The sequence below is a fragment of the Paramisgurnus dabryanus genome, chromosome 13, assembly GCF_030506205.2.
Source record: "Paramisgurnus dabryanus chromosome 13, PD_genome_1.1, whole genome shotgun sequence".
Taxonomy (NCBI): Eukaryota; Metazoa; Chordata; class Actinopteri; order Cypriniformes; family Cobitidae; genus Paramisgurnus; species Paramisgurnus dabryanus.
Window position 1 is genome coordinate 21,613,407 of NC_133349.1, and position 24,207 is coordinate 21,637,613.

A 24,207-nucleotide genomic window follows, 5' to 3' on the forward strand; every position below is an offset into this window, starting at 1 on the left:
CATCTTATAAGACATCTTACAGCCTATAACGTTACGGTCTATAAATAATAATAATATTAAACATTTACTACTTTGTATTCATAAACTAACAGTCATAGGCTTATAACAATGCACGACGTTTAAAGGTATTTTAAAATTAGCTTATTTACTAAAGCGCAGGCTAGGCCTAGATTTACATCCTCTGTATCCAAGGACATTGGATGTGCGAGCAGTGCATTGCCCACGGCACTGTGTGCATAAAAGCGGAGAACTCAGCGTTAGTCATTGCTATATGTTCATTGCTCCATATGCCACATTTTTTTGAGATATATATTTTTACTTGTAGCGAAATTTCTGAATAAAGTCTAAACTTGAATCTGAGTCTAGATATTGCGAATACACTTGTTAGGCTTAATTGAAATGTACTCTCTGAAAAAGCTTGCCCTGATGTTTAATATATTAATGAATAAATAATGTAAAGATTGTGAGAATTAAATTAGCAGTTGATAGTGTTTATAACCATTGTCTGTCATTCAACAGCAGTATACTTTTATGATATTGGTACAACATAGGACAACATTGCGTGTATTTCAGCCTTATCAAATAATGTTAAAAATTAAAATATTTTTTAAATAAACGCTTTTAAATAAGTCCAAAATAATATGCTCAGAGTAATATTCTGTAGTAAATTACTATCTGAAAACCACTGCCCAAACAGGGTGATTCATTTGTCATTGATGTTTTCTTGATATTGACAGATATCTCTCAATATTTCAGGTACTAACAGGACCCAAGATGTCTATAAATTAACAGGCTTCTTAGACAATTTCCCAAAAAGTGGCACATATAAAGCTTTCCCACCATGCACCCTTCCTCTCGCCCATCCGTGCCCCCTCGTTCCCGAAGATTTGACAATAGGCACATAGAGGCAAAACCAAGCCAAGGGACTAAGAGAGAGGACAAAAACATGAACCCTGCATCATCTCGTCGTGGCACTCGAGGACCACCTGAGACTTCCAGGTTAAAGGGCCCCAGTCAAGGTCCACGAGCCCCAGTAGTTCAGCCCAAATTGTTTCGTTCACAAAAGATTGGTGCTCACGCAATATCAGCAATCTCAAAACCAAAAAGTGGACACACTGTATCAAATATTGCCCCAGCTGTGGATCCAAACTGCAACGAGCCCAGCCTACCTTGTTTGTGTTGTGATGGCCATTCACCTCAGGATAGTAACAGCCTTTTTAATCACAACCATAACAATAATAACACTGTAACCATCAGGCAACAAATGAAACTACCACCACCTCCACCAACTCACAAGGATAAATTGGCTATTTTAAAACACGATGTCAAAGATGAGTGCAAGCCAGAAGTAAAGCAACCTCATGCCATTCCAGTGGAGGAGAGAGATGAAGAAAATGGCAATGTGGATGCAAAAGATGGAGATGACCTCAAGAACGGTGAAAACAGTGTGAATGGCAACATTGATGTGAATGGAAACGGCAATGGTGGTGATGATGACGATGATGATGAAGATGATGATACTCTTGTTCCTTCTTCTTGCAATTGCCCAGAATCCATGCTGGACTTCTCTCTTACATCTTCTACCTCATCTTCTTCCACATCCATTAGCAGCTGTTCAGATCTGGAGTGTGACTTCCCTGATACATTTTCACTGTCATCACAGGATCAAGAGGTCCCTGATCCATCTTCTGATTCCCCCGTCTCTCATTGCCCTGCCTTTGAGACCAGTGTTTTACCATTGGATGACAACACTTCTGCAAGACCACCATTTTCTCTTTGCTCGCCTGATGAAGGCTATCCCTCAGCCCCATCCTCCCCCTGCTCTGACTACACAGACAGAAAGGCATCAGAAGGAAAATGTATTAAAGTAAATCTCCTTAATTTTTTAGACTCAATGGAAGAGTTAGGCAAAGTGGATCTGTTCTACCGCATTGTTCATTTGGCACGTTGGGAATTGGACAATGAGCTGATTGTCAGAGATAGGATGGATCACCAACAGAAGCTTCAGAGGGTCAACAAAGAAGTGAAATTGGCTTATCTTGTGAAACTTCAGGAAGAAGGATTGGACCTTAATAATGAGGATATTCCCAGAGTTTTGGATGAAATGGAAAATACTGAAATTCCATGGAAATTGTATAAAAGCAACAAATCGTGTGATTCCCAGGAATTTTCTGATGCAGGGGTGGATCTAACAGCCCCTTCTGACTTTGATGAAACCCCTGTCCTTGATTCTCTGGCTTCGTCACCACTGGATCTTGTTCCCCCTCCCAGGCCCCCAAAACCTCCAAAAAGGCATGTAAGTGCCCAGCCAGAATCTCACATATACAAGAACATCAGCGGACAGGTTTTCTCAGTATTGTCCACCAATGAAACTAATACTTTTTCAACAGTTGTGTCTGATCCTACATTGTCATCTTCACCCCCAACCTCAAAACCACCTGCACTTCCTCCTCCTCCATCACAGCCTGTGCCCTACTTTACTCTAAATACAGACTCATCCACTCTCATCTCCCCCACACCACCCATTCCACCTCCTAGAAGACGTCATAAGGCCCGTCTAGAGGCCCAGAGGCTTGCTGAGCTTAAAGGAGAAAAGACCACCCAGTCCCTTCCACCTCCAATTTCCAGACCTCCTCCACTGCCACCTCCGCCTGCCTTGACCACACCTCCAGCTATTCCACCTCCACCATCGCTCCCACCCCCTCCGTCTTTTCATGCATTGGATGTAGAAATCCGAAAGTTGCTTGCACTGGCAGGTCTTACCCAAGCTGAATTGCTTAAACTCAGTCCAGAGTTGGGAGTCTGCGTAGATGTTGTTCTGGAGAATGAGAAACAGTCAGCATCCGATATCTCTGAGGTGGGAGAACTTAGATCAAACAGTACACAAAAGAAAGATAGAGAGGGTGTGAATGAGGAGTTGGATTCCAGATTGAGAGAGGGAACTAGATTTGGGAAAGTCAGATCCTCAAGTGCAAAGGAATTAGATGCACTCAATGAAGAGGAAGATTCAAAAGAAGAGCAGAAAGATGCACACAGAACAACAACCTTCACGGAAATGGCAAGACGACGTAAGAGAAACAGTGGAAACTGTAATTATAGCTGCAGCTGTACATTTGGATCCGATCTCACTTTACCTTCCAATGCCTATTACAGTACTGGACTTAGCAGTGCAGACATTCCAGATGTTAGCTTTGGGAATTTTGATTATACTTCAGCAATTTCTGACACCCCTCCTCCTCCACCTCCAAGACCTTTGCCCCCTCGTCCACCAATAGTCTCCAATCCTTCTGAACTTCCTCGTCTCAAGCCATGCACTGTACCTGCCAATGCCTCTCGTCCAGAAAGATTTGACTGGCTGATAGCTTTCACCCCAGATACAGAGTCTCCACCCCTTGAGAAGCAAAAACCATCCAATGATGACACGTTACACAAATCAACTTCAGGCTTAAAAGTCACAACCTTTAAAGAACTACGCAATAGAAGCAAGCAGGGTTTACCACCAGCCCATGTTCTATCAGAACCTGATCCAGCTGTAGTGACCCCAGATCCGGATTTTCTGTACAACCTCAAATGGAGGAGAGAGAAGATTGATGGAGATGGCTGGGAATATACTTCCCAAGCCCAAGCCTCTTTTCTCCAACCACCACCCACTCCTGCCTCATTGTCCCTTTTCAGGGAAATGTGCCACCTGAATATACAAGACCGGCAGAGTCCAGCAGAACCCAAAGCTTTCCAACAAATTGGATGTTCAGTCAGTGATGGCAGCCTAAGGACTATTTGTGATGAAAGATATAAAGAGGGTCAACCCAAAAAGATGGAAGATGGAGAGAAAGTAGAAGTTAGAGGAATGGCAGATGGAGCATGGACCTTTGAATCAAGGACAACAGGTAAAGTTGCAACTACTACATTTTGGTTTCAGAATTATAAAGCTTACAGAGTTCTTCACATTGTACACCACTATAAATGTTTAACAAAGATAGTATATAAAAGAGTTAAATAACAATGAGCTGATGACATAGTGGTGAGCCAAAACAGAGTCACTCAGCCAGATAAGCAAATTAATTGTCAGACCAGAACTGGGGGGAACTTCAGGATGCAGCAGGGTAATGGTCCTATGTTTTTCTCCTGATGTCATAAAGCTTTTTATTTATTCATCCCCTCAGCAGGCGATTTCTATTTATTTCTCTTACCTTCTCTTTTAAGCTAGCAAATCTTCTTTTACTTGTTCACCTACACCATAGTCTGTACATCGTTACATCTTTCTCATATACTGTGTTTTATTTCTACTTCAAATAAAGCCATAGTGGTTTCATGAGCAACTTTAAATTATGTCACCATGTAAAGAATATTTTCTACATCTCTTTCTCTCTTTTGATTTGCACTGCTCCTCTCTGTACTGTTTCTGTATCTCTCCAATGGTAATTTGCCTATATCAGGTTACTCCACATTTGACATCAGATATATTTATGGCCTCTAATGTGCCTGGAAATCGAGTAGCAAATGTATTTTCAACGGAGCCCCATTTTTGTTTGCAAGGTTAATACATTAAAGCTATAATATTACGTGCCTTAGCAATATACACGTTTATTTTATTCACAGATATTAGTACGTATACAATTTACTACTTGAGTTTGTCTTAAAGTTGCATGGCTGTGTATCCATGCATTTGTTTGTTTTTGTTTTTTATGAGTAAGCTGAATCATTATTGTTACATTTTCTTTCACTCTTTTTTTGGCTGTCAGATAGCCATTGAACATGACATTATGCCTTTAAAGTCCCCATAACATAAAAACTGACTTATCTTATTTTTTAAAATAATATTGCATTGTTAATTTTAAATAACTTATATGTATGGGTAATTTTTATTATTTTACATAAACTTTAATCAAAATCAGAAAATGCTCTCTTGTGGCAATCATTCTAATCAAACTAGACAGCTTGGCTGGGGGCATCCGTGAACCCCGCCCCCTTTAACTGTCTGGTGTGAGTTCCATTTCTAAACGACATACCTACTTTTCTATATGAAGAGTTTTTGTTGCAAAACGAGATTAATCCGTTTTGAACATTTTTGTCAAAACATTTTATTATTATGTTATCATGTTATTATTTTGTTTTATGGTGCTACTTAGCTGTATTTTTTAAGTTATGAAGGTTTAAATCAAAACAAACCAACTGTAATTAAATTGATATTAATTGGAATGTACAAACAAAAAATTTGATTTTTGAAAAATTAAAAAAACGGAGTTATCTCGTTTTGCAACTAAACTCTTCATATCCAGTCAATTCACGGTAGAAAACACAAGCCACATCCACTAGTTTACTCGTGTGATATTTCTTTCACTCGGACATACGTCACAACACGTAAGTGAAGTCAATTGTGTCTTTCGGTTCACAGGGACTTTTAAGTGTAGTAAATGCATAATTTAGACCTTTTAACCAATTACAGTACAGAAAAATAAGAAAAGCTGAGTCAAGCTGACTGATTTTTATTTTCCATAAGAGGTAGTAGACACAAGTAGGAAAAAGTAAATGAAAAAAAACTGAATAAATCTAGAGATGTGCACAGGATGATCAAAAATTAGGCTAAACTTTTTCAGTATACTACAGAAAGTGTTTATCTTGAGAAGCCTGTGGGTTTGGAGTCCTTCCATGGCAGGTGAAATGTGATCCTAGTACAGCTCCTGCAGTGATATTCTGGTTAGAGAGTGCTTTCCAGTACACAGTTTTGATCAGATTCGGTGCTGTTATGGTTTCAACACTATTAACTGTCATACAAATATGATTTTTGTAAAAAAATTCTGAAGAGGATGTTTTAGTAGTTAAAAACAGCAACTAAAAACAAAGGTGTGACAGCCAGCACTCTGTGAAGGTTATCAGGATTTAAAGGAACAGTATGTAAGAAATGTATATCAATTAATCATAAAATGGCTCTGATAAGTCACTAGACATTAAGAAATCATTTTCATTTCAAATACTTATATCACTCACAACAGTGGTCTGGCCAGGATATTGTCATTTAAAAAGTGGAGTTGCAGCACCCAACTGATGTTTATGTTGTCATGTTGTGTATTGGCCACCAGTTGTGTGATTGCAGTACCAGTTTTAGCCACAAGTTTTGTGATTGCAGTACCAGTTTTGGCCACAATCCTACATGCTGTTCCTTTAAATGAATAGTTCACACAAAAATAAAAATTCTGTCATCATTTACTCACTCTCATCATGTTGTTACAAACCTGTATACATTTCTTTGTGCTGATGAATACATTTGTGAGCCCCATTCACTTCCATAGTATTCTTTTTTCCTACTATGGAAGTGAATGGGGCTCACGAACGGTTTGATTACAAACATTTCTCAAAATATCTTGCTTTGTGTTAATCAGAACAAAGAAATGTATACAGTTTTGTAACAACATGAGAGTAATTGATGGCAGAATTTTCATTTTTGGGTGAACTATCTCTTTAATCTAGTAATTACTATATTTTTTTAATTAATGCATCATTGGACAATGATTGTTATCCATATTTCTTTCCTCATTTGTTATGGTGTGTTGTGCTATGCAGTGTTCAAATCAGGGTCCAAAATTAACAATTACCATGATGAGACAATTCTCATGAAAATTTGCAATTACTGAGAATAAACTGTAAGGTTGACCCTTGCTTATATAAGCGTCGCCAATGGTTAAAACTAAAGCATTTACTACAGTCAAGAAAACAGTATAAATAATTATTTATTATGTTTTTAAAATGTACTTTTCATTATCAGTCATGACGTAAAGTTAATTTCGAACCCTGGTTCCAATCTTTGTATGGTTTAGACCCATCAAGTACTCTATACATTAAATACATTGAATTTTGTAACATCTTGCTTCATGTTTACATAAATGCATTCTTTCTTTTTCAAAATGACACTAACATGTTCTCCATTCTCTCTTTTTCTCTCCCTTTCTTCACTGTTTGCTGTGTTTTGTCATTCTGCGCATTCTTTTAATTCCGAATCTCCTCCATTGCTATACTTTCATAATACTTCACCGCCTTACACATTAATACTTCTCTACACCATCTCCTTATTAAAGTTTCCTCACCTCCCCTGTCTCTGTCCACGTCTCACCCCTTGACCTCACCTTATTTCCTGCATTCTGGTCCCATGTCACAAGCCTCACAGTTGTACCACACTGACTCTAACAGGGATCATGCTGTGCATCAATGCGAGGGTTCCACAAACATTTCAAAACCATCATGCATAAATTCCACCTTTAACCCTAGCAGAAAATATACTGACTATACAGATTCCCTGTACTGTACTGATACAGAAAACAATGCGTTTTTGTTCTATAACCAAGGAAATGACTTCAATGCTAACGTGGATTCATTGTATCATGAGTGTAAGCATAGGAACAGCTTTCTGGATTCTTTGTACTTTTACGAACATGATTCAGAAAATAAGAAATCCAACTCTGTGTATAACAATGAATTAGATTCAACAAAAAATGACGAGTCTCTTTATTACAATGAAACATACAAAAGAAACACCCTAAAGCTTTTCACAGACCCAGAACCACCAACTTACATTAACACACTTAATGACGGTGACATAACACCATATAAAAACATTGACATGGAAAGCTACATAACAATGCGAAAGCTTAAAATTCAGAGCTACGCGAACAACAACGATAACAAAGATACACAGAATCAGTTTAATTCACTTTACTTATGTTCAGATCACAACAGTAATAAAACCACAACACAAAATAAGGAGCAAATTCTGTCTTTTCCAGCCTATTACCTGTACCATCCCAAAAACTGCCCCCTGCATAAAGGTGCACCCCCACGGCTTTCCCCCGTAGGTGCAATCTCACCTCCCCATAGATCTGGACCTCCTGTTCCTGGCACAGATGTTGCCCGACTATGTTCTCCCCTTTTCCCTCGAAGTCACACCCTTCCTGCCCTTGCTGCCCCCCTTTATTACCCCTACCTGTACACCCCACCTGTTGAAGCCCCTCTGCGGGAGCCATCAGTCCCTGTACCTCACTCTCAGCAGACTCCTTCACCACATACTTTGAGTAAGAGATCAGTGCATTCATTCTCATCTCGTTCTCTTTCCCACCTCCATCTGCTTTATTTAATTGTATAGCACCATGTTTGTTTGTTGTTGTGTTTTCAAGTCTTGTTTTGTTTTATGTTGCATGAAGACGACTTATTCATTATTTCGTGCTACTTTTTTACTGTCAAACTGTTAATGTTTGTTTTTGTTTGTTCTGTTGCCTTATTTACTGTGTCATATATTTAATGCTGTTTAGCATGTTTGATTGTTCACTCCTCTTTGGTTTTTTATGCATGTGGGTCAACCAATGTTCTAAATGAATAAATATTTATATAATTTATTCATTAATATCTCTATAAGATATAAGTCTACACGTGTTTATCATGTACTGCATTCACCAAGATGAACCATCATACATTATCTTCTGTTTCTAACCCCACCCTTTTATCTGCCATCCTTGTAGCTGTTCGCAGCGTCTCATTTGCTGGCTCTGAGCAGAAAAACGTGGCCTGGATAGGAGATGATGCAAGGCACTTAATGAGAACTGAAGGGCTGTCTTCTGCATGCCTGCAGGAAAAGAAATGTAAAGTATTACATAACTTGTTGTTATCCGATTGATATACAGCATTGGTTCATATTTGTAAATCAATACTTTCATTTTTTGTATTTTTGTCATACAGCTCTTGTCAGTTCAGTCAGTGTGGCAGTGGAGGCCATTTTGGCTCAGTTCAAGTCATCTAGGACCCTTGTGCAGAAGGTTTGTTGTGCAGAAAAAAAACTGTATTTAAAACCACATTCCTAGGGCATTTGAAATCTGATTAAAATTCAAAATAGATTCAACAGATTCAAAAAATGTATTTTTTTTTCAGGATGTGACACCTATGTAACATCACACAAAGTGCAATTTATATTTATGAGTTGGGGGCTAAATTACCAAATTTAACCTTATATTATATTAATCATTGGCGAAGACTTGGCAAATTCATTTGTTCAGAAGTTTTTAGGTAAAGAACATTCGTTGTAGGCATTATTTGAAGTTTATCCCACGGCTTTTTAACATTCATACCGTTTTCAGATTTATACCGTATCGACCTAAATAGTATATCGGCAATAGAAATTTTGGCCATGTTACACGGCACTCTGAAATGCTTGTTTCTGATTGGCCAGTCACAGCATTCCAATGTAAGATGCTGCAAATCATTTTGACAGGTATAGTTTAATATTACACAGCAATGAAATATAAATATGTCTTTTAATAACCTATATGACATTATATTTACAAATGATTGAACCAAATAGTGTGTTCGTGATATTTGAATGTCTTGTTTTATTGTAAAACCGAAAGTAAATGGTTTTCTTCACGGAAGGTCAGCATTTGTTAAAAATGAGCAAAGAAAATATATTTCAATCAATATTTCAATCAATGTTCCTTACCTTACTTATAAGGTAAATAGCCATGTAACAAGCAGGAAAATGTACAGGCGGCAGGTTGTTTTCGCAAAATAAACCCCTTTAGTGTGAAACTTCTGATCACACTGTCTTGGCTTTTTTCTGCGATAACATAAAGTCAGACCATTGACACCACTTTGACTTGATCTGAACATTTCCACTTAATCCGAAAAGTCCTGAAATAGAATAAATAAACAAATAAATAATTAGTAAATCATGCTTGTTTGTTCCTTCTCTCTTCATGCCACGTTCATACACTATCTTTTTCTTTCTCCAGTTTTACACAGTAGATCCGGTACTGCAAAGTTCATATTGTAAACATGAGCTTTGTCAAAAACTTATTTGCTCACTAACCTCATGCACCTTTTCTGCTTTCACCTCTATCACCTGTTTTGGTTTTCGATCTACTTCTTTTATTCATTTTTAAACACTTTATATATTTCTTTCTTATGTTCTTATTTTGCACATTTGCATCTCTTTTCTATCTTCCATTGCTTTTTCTTGACCTTTGTTTACAGGCTCTCTCTGGAGACAGCAGTGTAAATCCCTCTCTGGGTCGCCTGGTACTGCAGTGCCTTTGCCCAGCCCTGCGCAGTCTGCTCTGTGATGGACTCAAACCCCATCAAAGTGACCTCATTGCAGGCAGAAGGCCAAATTCACCATGGGGATTGGTTTTAGCTTCCACCAAACCAGGTATAAGACACCTGGACCTTTATAACTGGCAAAAAATTACTTTTGGTAACCATGTCATTTTTTATTTCCTACATCTTTTTACACGTCCGTCTGACCTCATGTGTTTTGTTACTACCAGGTGTCTTGCCAGATCACTTGTGATCAGTTTATGAATGTTTAAAGAGCCCCTATCGTCCGATTCACAATTTTACTTTTCTTTTGGTGTGTAAGTGTGTATTCATGGACTACAACAAACACACAGATTGTAGGCAACAGTTTACTTCATGGGATTGATGATGTAGTAAAGGCTGACATTATCATAATTCCTCCCGCTTTGATTCACAGCCTGTACAGTAAGTTAACTTTGGTTAGCATTAAATTGTGACTGAATCTTTCAAACATGGTAAGGAGCGTCACATTTCCAGCTGACGTCAGAGGTATTCAGGCCAATCACAACGTACAGATTAGCTGGCCTATCAGGGACACAGAGCTTTTCAAATCTGTGCGTTTCAGGAAGAGAGTGAAATCTGGAGCTACAAAAATGTATTAAATGTGGAAAATAATGTGTTTTTAACCATAAACCACGCAAACACATTGTAATATACCAAATACACAAAATAACGTTGTTTTTTTTATGAAATAGGTGCACTTTTACGTTGTCAGAAAAAAAGGTACAAAACACAATTGGTCTTTATGGTTTAATATTGTATGTACAACATTTCAATGTGTTGTATACCCATAAAGGTAAAAAAACAAACCTTTAAGGTTAACACCACAGTGACAGAAAAGGTACAGTTTTTCTCTGACAGTGAAGGATTAGTTCACCCCAAAATTAAAATTATTTTATCAAAATGTTCTCACCCTCATATTGGTTTATAACCTTTTATTCTGCGTAATATTCACGTACATTCTATAAAAAAGATGCAAAGGTAAGCAATATTAGTAAATGGTGACTGAGTTTAGTTCTGAATTGTTTAATTAAATTAAATTAAATTGTTTAAATTTTATTCTTTGATAATTTATCTCTTTAAAGGCAGGTATAGAGAGGGCCAGTTTCATATTTATTGTTTCCCAGTGCTTTCTACATCATCTTCTCTCTACGCATCTCCCTTGTTTTATTCTCTTCTTTCCTGGCACCCTGAATCCCTGTGGTATTGACTCACCCATCTGTGTCATACTTCCAATCTCGAAATCTTCTTAGTTTCTTCTCCAGTTTCATCAGTCACAGTTTCTGTATAGCACACACTGATTCTGTTGCCTTCTTTTCTAAATGTTATAGCATTTAAAATTTACCTTTTTATATGTGGTGATTGTCCAGGCCCAAGCACACAGGCCTTGCACAACCTTCAGGCTAAAGTAGCGGGGCTTCCCCAGCTTAAGCAGAACAGACACAGGTTCAACGCCTTCCTGTTTGGTCTTCTTAAGTAAGCCACAGCTTTCCTCATTTTACCTCAAGTACTCTACAATAACGTTTTTGGCTAAATGAGTTGACTCTCTTCCTGTTCTTTACCCCTGTCACACAGTAACAAGCTTCTGGATTACTGGTTTTCACATCTGCACTCCTGCTGTGGTAGGTATCAACATGTCCTGTAGTACCTTTGTGGTTCCATTTGTAAAATTTTAATTCATGCATTATTCAAAGTGGCTTATAGTGCATTAAATGGCATACATTTAATTAGTATATGTGTTGATTAACTGTTCAGCTGGTTTGTTTGTACTTTAAGATGGTCCACCAGCACAGACCAGCCTAGACCATTTTCCAAAACACAAAACTATTAAGCTGGATTTCACTGCAAGACTTTACAGGATTATTTGATGGTCTTAGCTTTTACCTGACTCCTGTCAATAACATCTAGCATTGTCTCTCCTGCAGATGTGTTGGAGACTTTTTATCGGCCTACATCCTTCATGCGACTGTCACTCACTTCTTGTCAGCATCTTTTTGAGGAGCTGCTTCTTCTGCTACAGCCTCTTTCTCTTCTGACCTTCAACCTCGATCTGCTGTTTCAGCATCACCACCTAGACCCCACCTCCCCGACTCTCACTCCAGCCAGTCACAGCTCCGATGTACGTAGTCCGCCAAATGAAGACTTCAGCTTCTACTTGTCTCCAAAGGGGCTTTTCAATGGCAGTGGCCATCATCTTGGAAGCGTATTAGAGCAAGACCACAAGGCCTTGGATTTACAAGGCCCTAATTCCAATCCAGGTCTCACAAGCCTGTCCAGTCATGCTTTTGATGTGTTTGAAGATTCAGCCTATCGCAATCCTGTTTCAGGTGTCACCAAAGAAGAAGCTAGTCCTCCATTATCATGGCTGAAGGGAAATGAGATACCAATGCATTTTAGTAGTGAGAGTGGAGCGAGTCTTTCTCAGCAGGCAGGCCAAGCTTTTCAGCAAGGTTGGGGGGCGGTTATGCGCTTGGGGGAGCGTTTGGGGCAAAACTTCGGTTTGGCCACCTCTAGCTCCTCAGAGGATGTTAAAAGCCCCAATTCACAAGATGACTTGCAGACGGCCTTCCCACTGCATCCGAAAAGTCCATTTGAAAACGGACAGCAACCAAGAGAGGAGCTTTCCTTGTGGGATCGTGGAACAACTGTTCCTTGGAGCTTAGGAAGGCTTTTTGGAGCTTCGAAGAGCCCCAACAACTTACCAACAACAATCAGGTTTGTTTATACTTGTGTCGAGGACTATTGTGTACAAAAGTTGTCACTGGGACGGGGAACTGTATTGGGGAACAAAATATGTACCTCTAAGGATGTACCTTTGAGGATCCAATTTCCACCTTTAAGGTAAAAAGGTCTACTTTTTGAAAAGGCACCACACAAGTGGCAACTTTTGGACCTTCTTGTATAGGTTTGTAATGTTGTCATAACCACTGCACCACCGTGTGACATGGTGTGCACGCCACAAACTATGAAAAATATAAAGGACAGTCACGCCCAGAGAGATATCTTCAAGTTTGTGTGAAAGCAAATGGCCAGCAGACAGAGTTAATGCGGTATTTTTAAGGGTAGGCAACTGATATTAGCGATGAACCGCTGGCTTGTGAGCGGAACAATGAGGCAATAGCATCTCCAGAACATCTGCCATTGCTAAGTAACCTAAGCATTGCTTGACATTGTGACCAGCACCCACTGGCGGAAAAATCAGCAACTATGAACACGCACATTTGATAAGAAATCTGATCCTTGTTTACATTTTTATATTTCAAAATACTTGTATGTATTATATATAAGCCTATACTGATCAATGCGCGCATGTACATACGTGCATGCATACATGTGCGCCCACTCACACATTTTATAACCACCACACCACCTCAGTGAATTGGTGCATTACCATCGCGGTGGTAAAATACTGCAACCGTCACAGCCCTATTTTTGTACCTTTTATTCTGATAGTGTAGGAGTATTTCATGTCAGATGTTTTTATTTGTAGTCTCTTGTGCCTTTTCTCAATCCATCTTACTGATGCTCTTCTACAGACGGCCTTCACAGTGGCTCTCACCTGGGGTATCTGTTCTTAACCGCTTTGTGAATCGTGGCCAGGATCCTCTGTCTGAAAAAAGAGAGAGAAACACAGATGAGGAAAAAGATGAAAATGAAAATTGCAAGAAAACCAGAGATCAACAGAAGCCCCTGAGGTACAGTTTCTGTAAGATGTTTTATTGTTTTGATTGTTTGTTAAATGCTCAGACTTCATTACCTGGTTTTCTAATGAAAGGGTGATAAATTGAGAAATCAAACCCACTCTTTAGCTGTTATTGAAACAAAGCTGCAAAAAGCTTTATGTGAGATTTTATCTTAATATGATCTCAGTGCAATGAAAGAACGCCTTTGCAGAAGAGCAACGCCTACTTCTACAGTACTGTGCAAAAGTTTTAGGCCACCAACATCAGACTTGTTGTTTTAGAAGTTTTAATGTCCATCCATATTTATTTTTCAATCTATTTATTAAGATAAAAACAGGAAATACATTTTTTTAGGACTAATGTCTTCTTTAGGCATCATCTGTATTTAGTGTGACCTCTCTTGGCACTAAACACATCTTGAGCGTTTTTTATCAGAATTAAGTAAAAAGACTAATTTCTTTAAAATTAGAAATTAAGATGTAGGTTTAAGAGATACTGCAGTTTCCTGCTATTGCTCAAGTGGAAGGCGAGTTTATCCTAAATACTTCACACATCAGTTTACATTTTTATACAGTTTTTAATACTATATAGTATATACACATTTTTATGTATTTTCTCTATGTATTTTATTAAAGAGATTGAGAAACAATTATATAAGATCACTATGATATTGCAAAAACAACAAATCTAATTCTGGCATGGTGGCCTAAGACTCTCAGCCTTGACAAATATTGTTTTTTGATTTATCAGGATGATCAGAACACTGTGTGACTACACAGGCACTGGTGCAGAGCTGAGCTTCAGGAAAGGGGAGGAGCTTGTTCTGTTAGGAGGTGTGGACCATGACTGGATACAGTGTCGTCAAGGTGACAAAGAGGGCCTTGTTCCCATTGGTTATGCTTCACTTGTCATGTGACTTATACTTATTTCCACTTGTATGTTTGTGTGAATATCAGGGGATATAGACTACTGAATAAGGAAAAAGAAACCATATTAAGATGTAGTAATTCGTAGCAGTGTTATGTGCTTATTTGTTTATCTATGAGCCTTGTTGCCTGGTTTGTGATGTCTGAAATATTTTCGGTGGTATATACAGACACTATAAATTACTGTATAAATGATAAATAAATCGTTATATATTTACCATAGACTTTACTAAGATAGATAGACAGATAAACAAGAAATAGAAGTAGTGAAATGAAAAGAATCACGTTAAAAAAATAAAATAAAACCATAATATTGTATTTATTATTATCTGCCATAACAAAATGCTTCCAAAAAAGCGCTTAGCACATAGTTATCAAAATACAAAATAATATTTACAAAATTATATTATATTACATCACATCAAGTCTATAAATAAATATAACCAATACTGGTACAGTTTGCACCACTTTTACTATTATACCATAAGATTAGCCGTATTTTGGCTTATTTTGGGGCTGTATTAGACTGTTTTACTAAAATTAGTTTATTTTATAATCAATGATTTGGTGTTATTAAATATATTGAGCTAGTCAATCCAAAAAATGAATTCTTTAAAATAATTATATTTGCTATTCTGTGAACACCAACAATTAATAATAAAAGAAAGATGAACACTTGATTTTGCCTAAATATGCCCCAAAAAACAGCAAAATCTTTCTTTTTTCAAATATCAGATTGGTGTAGCTTTATATAATTTCATTATAAGAATTGTTGTAACTCTCAATGGTAATAGTCAAATATCTCAGAGCTGTAGTGTTTAGGTAATAGTTTAACTTTTCTTTACAATGTGATGGTAATGTGGTAAGATCTGTATCATCATGAGCTTGATAGTGATGACTATGCATAATCTGTACTGTAATATTTATGAGGTTTGTTGCTGAAGAAACCATATACTGTATGATTGATAGCATTAATGATTTTCTTTTGAATGGATATTCTGTGTTGGTTAAATACTTTGAATAAGAGATCTACATATAAAACCTGCATGAATGTGTATGAATGTGTCTATAAATTCTCACTTAATCATTAATACAACTTTCCTTTTCATTTGTGAGCATGCATAGGTACATAACTCAAAATTCACACTCTGTGCTAAGGATATGGGCTTGGATTGTAGTAAGAAAGTTCTTTTTTAATATGAGCTTGCTTCATCTATTAAGTGACACTGTACTTTCCAAAAACATGAATATGACTGTACAACATTTGTGTCACACAACAGCAACTCCAAATCAAACGTATCTTGACATAAACACTAAAGAAGAAATGGAGTATGCACACTAGGCTGCTGTATCGCACACTTATTGACTGATGAAACAGCTGTCAAAGATCTGGAGAAAGTTGTCATGTTAATGTGCTAGATTGCATGAAACACAGCTTTATTTGCTATACCCCATACTGATAAACCTTCTGCTCTATTGCAACCAATAGCAGAAAGGCAGATGGCTATAAAATAGCAGTAACAGAAGAAAACCGACCATTTACAGTATGTTTATGTCTTAAAACTGAACCAAAATATTACACTTAATTCAGTTTTTTATTACCTCAAGTACAGCAGGGGACATTTGGTATATTGCCATAAGGTACAGTGTAAGACACATCTAAAAACATTTAAGACAGAAACGTTGTAATATTTTTACAATAATTGCCTAAAAGCTTAATGTCCCAGTTTTAAAATGTAAGAAATGTTTGAAAATGCAATGATAGCAGCAACACTGTAAAAAAAATTTGTTAGTTTAACTTAAAAAAAGTACACTAAATATATTCGGTTGCACATGATTGAATCAAGTTTTCTTAAAATGAAAATTATTTAATTATTTAAATTAATGTTAATTTCATTTTAAGGAAACCTAATTCAATCATGTGCAACCGATGTCCAGAAGTGTTTTTTTTTTTTTTGAGTAAGTAACCTGGTTGCCTTTTAAATATTTTTTGAATTTAAATATTAGTTGAATCAAAAACAGTAATGTAAAAATTGTTGTGTTAACTTATATTTTGAAAATTTTAAGGCAGCCAGGTTACTTACATTTTTTTAAGTTGATAAACAGTTTTTTTTACAGTGAAAAGAGATTCAGTTATAATCTTACCTCACAGTGCAAACTGCAATCATAAATTGATTAAGGAATTTCACAGTGTGAAATGTAGATTTACAATTGTGAGTTAACATTTGATTTGGAGAAAGAAAGAGTTGTTGCATCATATATATAAATATACAGTAGTGCATTGTTTGTGGTTAATTATATAAAATGGCCTGTTTTCTATCTGTTCCTCTTGTCTATCTCTCTATCTATCTCTATCTCTTGTTGTGTGTGAGAAGACTTTTGTGTGGTTATGAGTTGTGTAGCTCTGTGTGATATTGCCCATTGCTGGTAGCACATTTAAAGCATAATATGTAATGTACCACACTCCTGAGGTCTATCATTCACTGTCAAACAGCTCTATGCATGTTGGTGTTTGTAAATAAACCCAATAAAACATTAAAAAAAATGTGTATGGCTAATGTAGTGTGTTGTGCTGAAGTATCTCTATGAGATACAGTGCGTTTTATAACTTCCAGATTCTTCCAGTCAATTCTTCCAGTCAGCAATTTAAGGTCTTTTCTGCAATGTAAGGACTTTACTAAATGGATTGAAGGTACTTAAAGGACAAACGTGATAAAAACAATGCACAGGCATGAATACCTGATTATCAACAGAATAATCAAACCTTTAATGGTTTTTTTTTAATGTGCAATAATCATGAACAAGATTTAGAAAAGTAGACAATATTTCTAAACTTAAAAAGCCAAAAGAGTACATTTGCACTTACTTAAGTTCATTATTCCTAAATAGTTTATACACAAAATGCAGACAAATTATCATACAGATATTTTCATATAAAACGTTCCAGGCTCTGCACCAGCAAATTTCTAACCTTTTGACTCTCCCTAAACACAAATGAGCACTATGAAATGTTGAAACTTTGTAAGCTGAAAGTAACTTTGTATAGCACTTACTGTATTATTGCATGAGTTTGAACCCAGGGAACACACATGTTGATATAAAAGTAAACTTTGTAAGTTGCTTACGATAAAGCGTCCGCTAAATGCTTAAATGTAAATATACAGTTAGGAAAGCAGCCATGCATAGTAACTATGACAAATGGTCAGAGATTTAAAGGACCCGTGTGTAGATTCTTAGCAGCATCTAGCGCTGAGACTGTGAATTGCAACCAACAGCTCAGTTTCATGGACTGTAAAAAAGATGGATGAAGCGACGTCGCTTTCTTCCATTGTAATGAATTGAAGGCAAGAATGTCCGACCATGGCCACTGCCATGTTACGTAAAAACGTCAGTTTGGAGCCAGGGCATGCGCAGAAGAAATCGTCTGTGGAGAAAGAGGCGGGCTTGCAGTATCAAACATCCGCCAAAACGCTTCCGTGCCCTATTTATTATAACGTCATGCCCCGTTTCTATAGAATCAAAATAATAGCCAAATTTGTTTATTTAGAGCCGAGTCCCGTTCGTTTGCATGGAGAGGGCGGGGTTTATGACTTGTACCGCAGCCAGCCACCAGGGGGCGATCAAAGAGCCAGCGGCTTCACTTTTCAAGATGTATGAGGCACACCCGCTCAGTACACAACTCACCCCTCCCTTATGCAACACATAGTGAAGCTACGGTAGCCGCCACAGGACAAACACGTCATCGTCTGAGACAACGTAGTGACAAAGCAGTCAGTTTGTCCGTTTAGGGCTACTGTATAAATATGGTGGCACAAAATGGCGACTTCCATGTATGGGGACCCGCAGTGTATGTAGAAAACAGCTCATTCTAAGGTAAAAAAAAAAAACATTATGTAATGTCTTTATACACCACTGATAATATAGTTATGGATATTATATTGCATTTCTGTAAGATCATTATATATGTTATACACTGCACCTTTAAAACCATCACCCGCTGAATAGCACATTTGAGAACAAATACAACAGGCTTTTCTTATCTTGGTAACTACACCATCTTAAATAACCGTCTGATTGTTCTCCATTTCAGTCAGTTCCAGGTAACTGTTAGTGGATCAGCATTCTTCCCGGCAAGATAAGCACCTGGAGAGAGGCTGAGCGAGTACGGTATAGCACAAGGGTATGTGGAGGTGTGCAGTAATGTCATATCATCCGCATTATAAAAGCACACCTGACACCTGTCACAGTCCAGGTACAGCCCTATCCTTTGTGGTTTCACTGTCAGATCTATCTCTTTCTCTGTGTCGTACTCTTTGATGCTGTATCCTCGGTCATGCTTAAGGTGAAGTCCAATGTCCTTGTTCAAGTTACTTATACATCCGCCATCAAAGCCCACGCTCCAGTCTATCTTCCCTCCTACATCCACTTCCCAGTAATGTTGTCCTGACTGAAAGGTTTTATGGGTTCTTGCCACAGGCCTGTAGTCCTTGTGACGCAAAAAAATCCCCTTTTTGGACGTGCGGACGACGCAGCGGCTATCCGTGGAGACCCGCAGGTACGGGTCGTGACAGTCATATATGACATTATGATCAGGGACTAAGAAGGACAAAAAATAGAAGATATAAACAAGACATGACATGATACATGATATGCTGATATTATACTGATCCTAACCTGGTTTAATGGAACCCAACATCTCTTTCCACACAGTGAACTGCAAGTGAGTTTCACGAAGGCCAAGAAACAGAGTATTAGGTGTCACGTTCAGAACTTTCACCGCTGATTTAAACCTAAAATGCAGAATAGTTAAGTGAACTTGACTATAATATTTGCATTGAGGATGATTTTCGATACTCTTGAGTACTTACTGTGTTGTTTGAGAAACACTTTCATTATTTTCATCATTGTGGTTTTCTTCATCTTTCATTTCTTCAACAAATTCCATCCCTTTCTCAATCCACCACTATTATAAAGAAAAACCCAGAAAATGCCAAATAGTTTCAATAACAGAACTAAAACAACAATATAAATACATAACAATTACATTATTAGCTAATCAGTTATAAAAACATATATTGTACTTTATGACTTTTTGTTTTTCATGTTTTACTTCTTCGGTTTATGTATAAATTGTATTAAATCCAAATAATGCATCTCAATTAGTTTGAACCTGCAGAAACCCATCTGGCTGATTCGTCTCTAAGACCGAGTGTAGAATTGCTTCTTTCTCTCTTCCATCGTTCAGTTTCTCCTCTATTTCTGTTCTGTTTCTCTTCATCTTTTCCACCATGTCCTTCTCTTCTTTCTCCAACAGTTTCTTTACTTCCTCTTCTTTTTTCTTCAGGAACTGATGCATCTCCTCAAACTGAGCAGAGATCTGGGCAGAGAGCTGTCTGGATCTCTCCTGTTACAAAACCAAAATATCTCTAAAATAAGGATAAATGTTGTGATTGTAATGGTAATCTATGTTTACCTTACCCTTATGTCGGCTTAAAAAAATAGGATGTGTCTGTATTTTTTTCAAATCTTCAAGAAACTTTATTATTTTCAAATCTACTAAAATGTAATAATACATTTAATGTGGGCGTTTCTTGTATGGTTGGTTTTTCTAAAAATGTAAACACACCAGCTGTAAACATTGCTAAGTAAGAGTATTTTGACTAGCCTGACATATTAGCTTTAGAGTAGTATTAAGGGTGGGACTAACTGTTTACCATCCAATAGTAGAAATGTGCGACTGTGTCATTACCTCATTTCTGGTGACATTAGTGCAGAAATTACAAACCGTAAGGCAGTATGATCAGTATGAATGGATGTATGGGCTGGTATTTTTCACCTCAGTTTTAGAGATCTCGTGAGTCTGTTTCTTCATAAGGGCCTCCATGTCTTCATTCTCCTTTGAGAGGAAACTCAAGGGTTCTAACAACGAATTCTATAACACACATGACAGACATTTCACACGTCATCTTAAAGTAATACATACAAACCTACATTTTGAAATACGGTCATTTATCTATTGTTCAAACAATTACGGTCACTAACTTGTTCTTTACTAAGATTTTTTTTCACATTTAGAAGTATATTTCGAAACTCATTAACTGGAATAATAAATGTTTGTGTCTAAAAGCATCCAAAATAAATCAACATCTGCAATTAAGTCTGACATTGTTTTTTGATGTCAACCTCACGTTGCAGCTTGACATCAGTCTAACGCTGGTTTTTGACGTCAACCTGACGTCACAGCTTGATGTTAGTCCGATGTTGGTTTTTGATGTCAACCGATGTTGGTTTTTGACGTCAACTCAATGTTACAGCTAGGGGTCAGTCTGATGTTAGTTTTTGACTTCAACTGCCGTTGGTTTTTGACGTCAACCCGGCGTTACAGCTTGACATTAGTCCGATGTTGGTTTTTGATGTCAACCGACGTTGGTTTTTGACGTCAACTCAACGTTACAGCTTGACGTTAGTCCGATGTTGGTTTTTGATGTCAACCGATGTTGGTTTTTTACTTTAACTGACGTTGGTTTTTGACGTCAACTCAACGTTACAGCTTGACGTTAGTCCGATGTTGGTTTTTGATGTCAACCGATGTTGGTTTTTGACTTTAACTGACGTTGGTTTTTGACGTCAACTCAACGTTACAGCTAGGCGTCAGTACGATGTTGGTTTTTGACGTCAACACGATGTTGGGTTTTTTGAGTTCAACCCATCATTACAGCTTGACGTCAGGTCGATGTTACAGTTAGACATCGGGCTTGTATTGGTTTTTGACGTCAAACTGACGTTACATCTGGACGTCAGGCCAACATTATGTCTAGCAACACCAAATGGTTTCATTGAACGCACATACATTGTCATAGTTATGCGCCTGAACCGAAGTAAACTTCCGGTCTGTATTTATTTATCAGTCAGGCTAGTGGCTTAACTGATCTCTAAAACAGATACCTGTCAAAAATAAAAAAAAATTGGTTTTGCTAAAGATGAGAGGAGACGACGAGCATGAATCACAACTGTGCAGAGAGGTTTGGCAGCCAGGTAAGAATTCAAGAACCTGTAGCTAACATTGTATACATTCATTTAACACAGTAAAGTTAGATATGATATATGAACAAAGGTTATTTACTTGTCATTTATTTCCCTTGTTATCAGAAATAAACTACTGTAAGAGGATTCTGTTGTTATTGATTCTATGTGGAAGTCTACTGGAAGTTGTGCTTAGTCTCCAAAAGCTGTTTGTTTATGTTGTTGCTTTTAAAACCATCTACCATCAGTGCAACCTCTTTTCAGTTAAAACAGCTCAAACATGCATTGTAGTAGTCTGGGACTAGGTTTAAGCCCTGTCCGGGAAACCTCCCCGAAGTCTCTGTATTTTATAGAGATTAATTCACCAAACTTCACTGACCTTCCTGGGCTCTGCGGCCTCCTCCACAGGTTTGAACATGTGTCCTTGATGTTTCACACAATCCCTACAGATCAGACACACTAGTTTCTGATCTGTCTCACAGAAGAGCTTGAGTCTCTCCTTATGATCGGAGCACACCAGCTTCTCGGGTTCCTCGAACAGTCTCATGGCTCCGCTGTGTGCTCCAGAAGCAACCATATCCCTCTGGGCTTGTTGTTCGGTCAAATGTTCCCTCACCGCATCCACCATATTCCTTAGGACCCGGTTGGATCGAAGATCCCACATGGTGTAGGGTCTGCGGCATTCCGGACACAATCTCAGCCGGCTGCTGTGGGAATGACTGCTGATACACTGTCTGCAAAACGTGTGGTCACACAGCAAGCTCACTGGATCTGTGAAATCCCCCAAACACACAGAGCACTGAATCTGTTTGGACAGAAGAGAATCCATTGCTCCTGTAAAGCCTATATGGCTGTTGCTTTGTTAGGTGTATCCACAATGAAACAACACAGCTCGTGTCCCCTAAATGTCCCAAGCAGTTTCTGACACAGAGGGTTTAGATACTGTTTGAGGTGTTGTCCTAACAGCTGTGGTTCTGGCTTTGGGACAAATGACAACACATGTCCACCACCACATGTGCTGTGATGGGATAGGTGTTTGGGAACTCTCCCCCTGCCCATACTTGACTAACACATGTTTGTCTTACTGGTCTAAATAAAGTGAGTCATTTGACTCCCAACACTGATGAACTCCCCATATAAATCATATCACATGCCAAACACTTTTACATTACAGTCTGATTTCTACCAAGAATGTGTATTCAAATGTAACAAAACAAATGGTTGTCTTAAGTTATAAAAGTTAGCTTTGACCTTCTCTGTGATATGCAGGGAATCAACAGGTGGTTGAATAATCACATGAGGATATAATATCAGGAGGGATTGGTCAGGGCTCAAGCTATACTGTTGTCACGTCTATTATTAGTATCTCTGCCACAGAAATACTTGACAGAACATTTATTTGGCTTATTCTATCAATAGGCCAAATAAAATGTTATGTCGAGTATTTCTTACACTGCAAAAAATATCTTGGTTAAACAAATGTCTAAAAAATACTTAAATTAAGCTAGCATTTTCTTGACGAGCGAAGAAATGTAGTCTAGTTTTTAGACAAAAAAATAATACTATTTGTAAATTTTTGTGTAAAAAAATTGTGCCTTAAACAAACAAAAAAAGAAAAATCTGCCAATGGTGTAAGAAAAAAAGTTAACTTTTTCTTAACACTTAATTCAAGAAAATTTAAAGAAAACGTTTATTACCCTTTTGGCAGATTTGTTAGCTTGTTTTAAGCACAAATTCACTTAAAAAAAAACTATTTTCCCAACTCCTTTTGCTCAGGATATTTGTACTGAAAACAAGACAAAAATACTAAGTAAGAAAGTCATTGTAAGTTTGGTTTTTTATGGAAATACCTCATACTCCTAGTTTACATTCTGTAAATAAAGATTAAAGTTTGATTTCACATTGATTTAAATCTTTATGACTTTACTCAATATTAATCAATATTAAAGGTTAGTTTTTCACAGAATGTTCTTTACATTATGTAGGATGATTATATTTAGAAAACAATAAATCCCTAAAAATGACTTTAGCTGGGTTTTTACAGACTGGGTCCCTTATATCACAACTACTTTTATACAATCACAAACCTATTTCACTTGATTTGTACACTTTTTGATAAAGACATTTTAAAAGACGTGCATGTGTGTTCATATATTATGTGTTTGGATATTTAGTCCACTAGGTTGTGATATTATGTAAAGTTCATTATCCTCCTCTTCCTTTCAACACTAATAATGATGAAATGTGAAATAAACTTAAAGCAGGAATCTCTGATGTTTACAGTTATGTTTAGCCCATATGGCAAAAAAATTATTTAGCTACATATATGTTTTAAATATTCTGAATACATTTTGTAGAAAGTAAAGCTTAAATAAATATAGTTTTTAATTTGAAAATTTCAGTTTTAACCTTTATATAATAAACATGTATTTCAAAATTTATTTAGGGGCAACAAATAAATT

General features: G+C 37.3%; 2 protein-coding genes across 5 annotated transcripts in view; one reads left to right on the forward strand and one right to left on the reverse strand.

Moving 5' to 3' along the window:
• Nucleotides 1-17,329, forward strand: part of rusc1 (RUN and SH3 domain containing 1) — a 17,862-nt gene extending 533 nt beyond the window's left edge. Inside the window, exons 2-12 of one of the 3 annotated variants that reach the window (XM_065261242.1) lie at nt 757-3,887; nt 7,074-8,063; nt 8,508-8,627; nt 8,725-8,801; nt 9,771-9,788; nt 10,012-10,186; nt 11,484-11,589; nt 11,689-11,735; nt 12,039-12,828; nt 13,650-13,808; nt 14,547-17,329. In XM_065261242.1, the coding sequence (XP_065117314.1) occupies nt 842-3,887; nt 7,074-8,063; nt 8,508-8,627; nt 8,725-8,801; nt 9,771-9,788; nt 10,012-10,186; nt 11,484-11,589; nt 11,689-11,735; nt 12,039-12,828; nt 13,650-13,808; nt 14,547-14,712 (5,694 nt within the window). In that variant the 5' untranslated portion in view covers nt 757-841 and the 3' untranslated portion in view covers nt 14,713-17,329. The remainder of the gene's footprint in view (nt 1-756; nt 3,888-7,073; nt 8,064-8,507; nt 8,628-8,724; nt 8,802-9,770; nt 9,789-10,011; nt 10,187-11,483; nt 11,590-11,688; nt 11,736-12,038; nt 12,829-13,649; nt 13,809-14,546) is intronic. The other 2 variants (XM_065261243.1, XM_065261244.1) reach the window with 2 other exon arrangements.
• Nucleotides 17,330-17,483: 154 nt separating this feature from the next.
• Nucleotides 17,484-22,760, reverse strand: trim109 (tripartite motif containing 109). 2 transcript variants are annotated; one of them, XR_010530525.2, is made up of 7 exons: nt 22,125-22,760; nt 20,559-20,654; nt 19,893-20,126; nt 19,591-19,685; nt 19,397-19,512; nt 18,702-19,318; nt 17,484-18,590 (listed from the first exon to the last, which is right to left on the reverse strand). XR_010530525.2 is itself a non-coding variant. In XM_065261245.2 (6 exons), exons 1-6 carry the CDS (start codon nt 22,572-22,574, stop codon nt 18,813-18,815), a joined length of 1,497 nt encoding a protein of 498 aa, XP_065117317.1. In that variant the 5' UTR covers nt 22,575-22,760; the 3' UTR covers nt 17,484-18,812. The 2 variants fall into 2 exon arrangements, 1 of the variants encoding a protein (XP_065117317.1); XM_065261245.2 differs by having other exon boundaries at nt 17,484-19,318.
• Nucleotides 22,761-24,207: the final 1,447 nt, after the last annotated feature.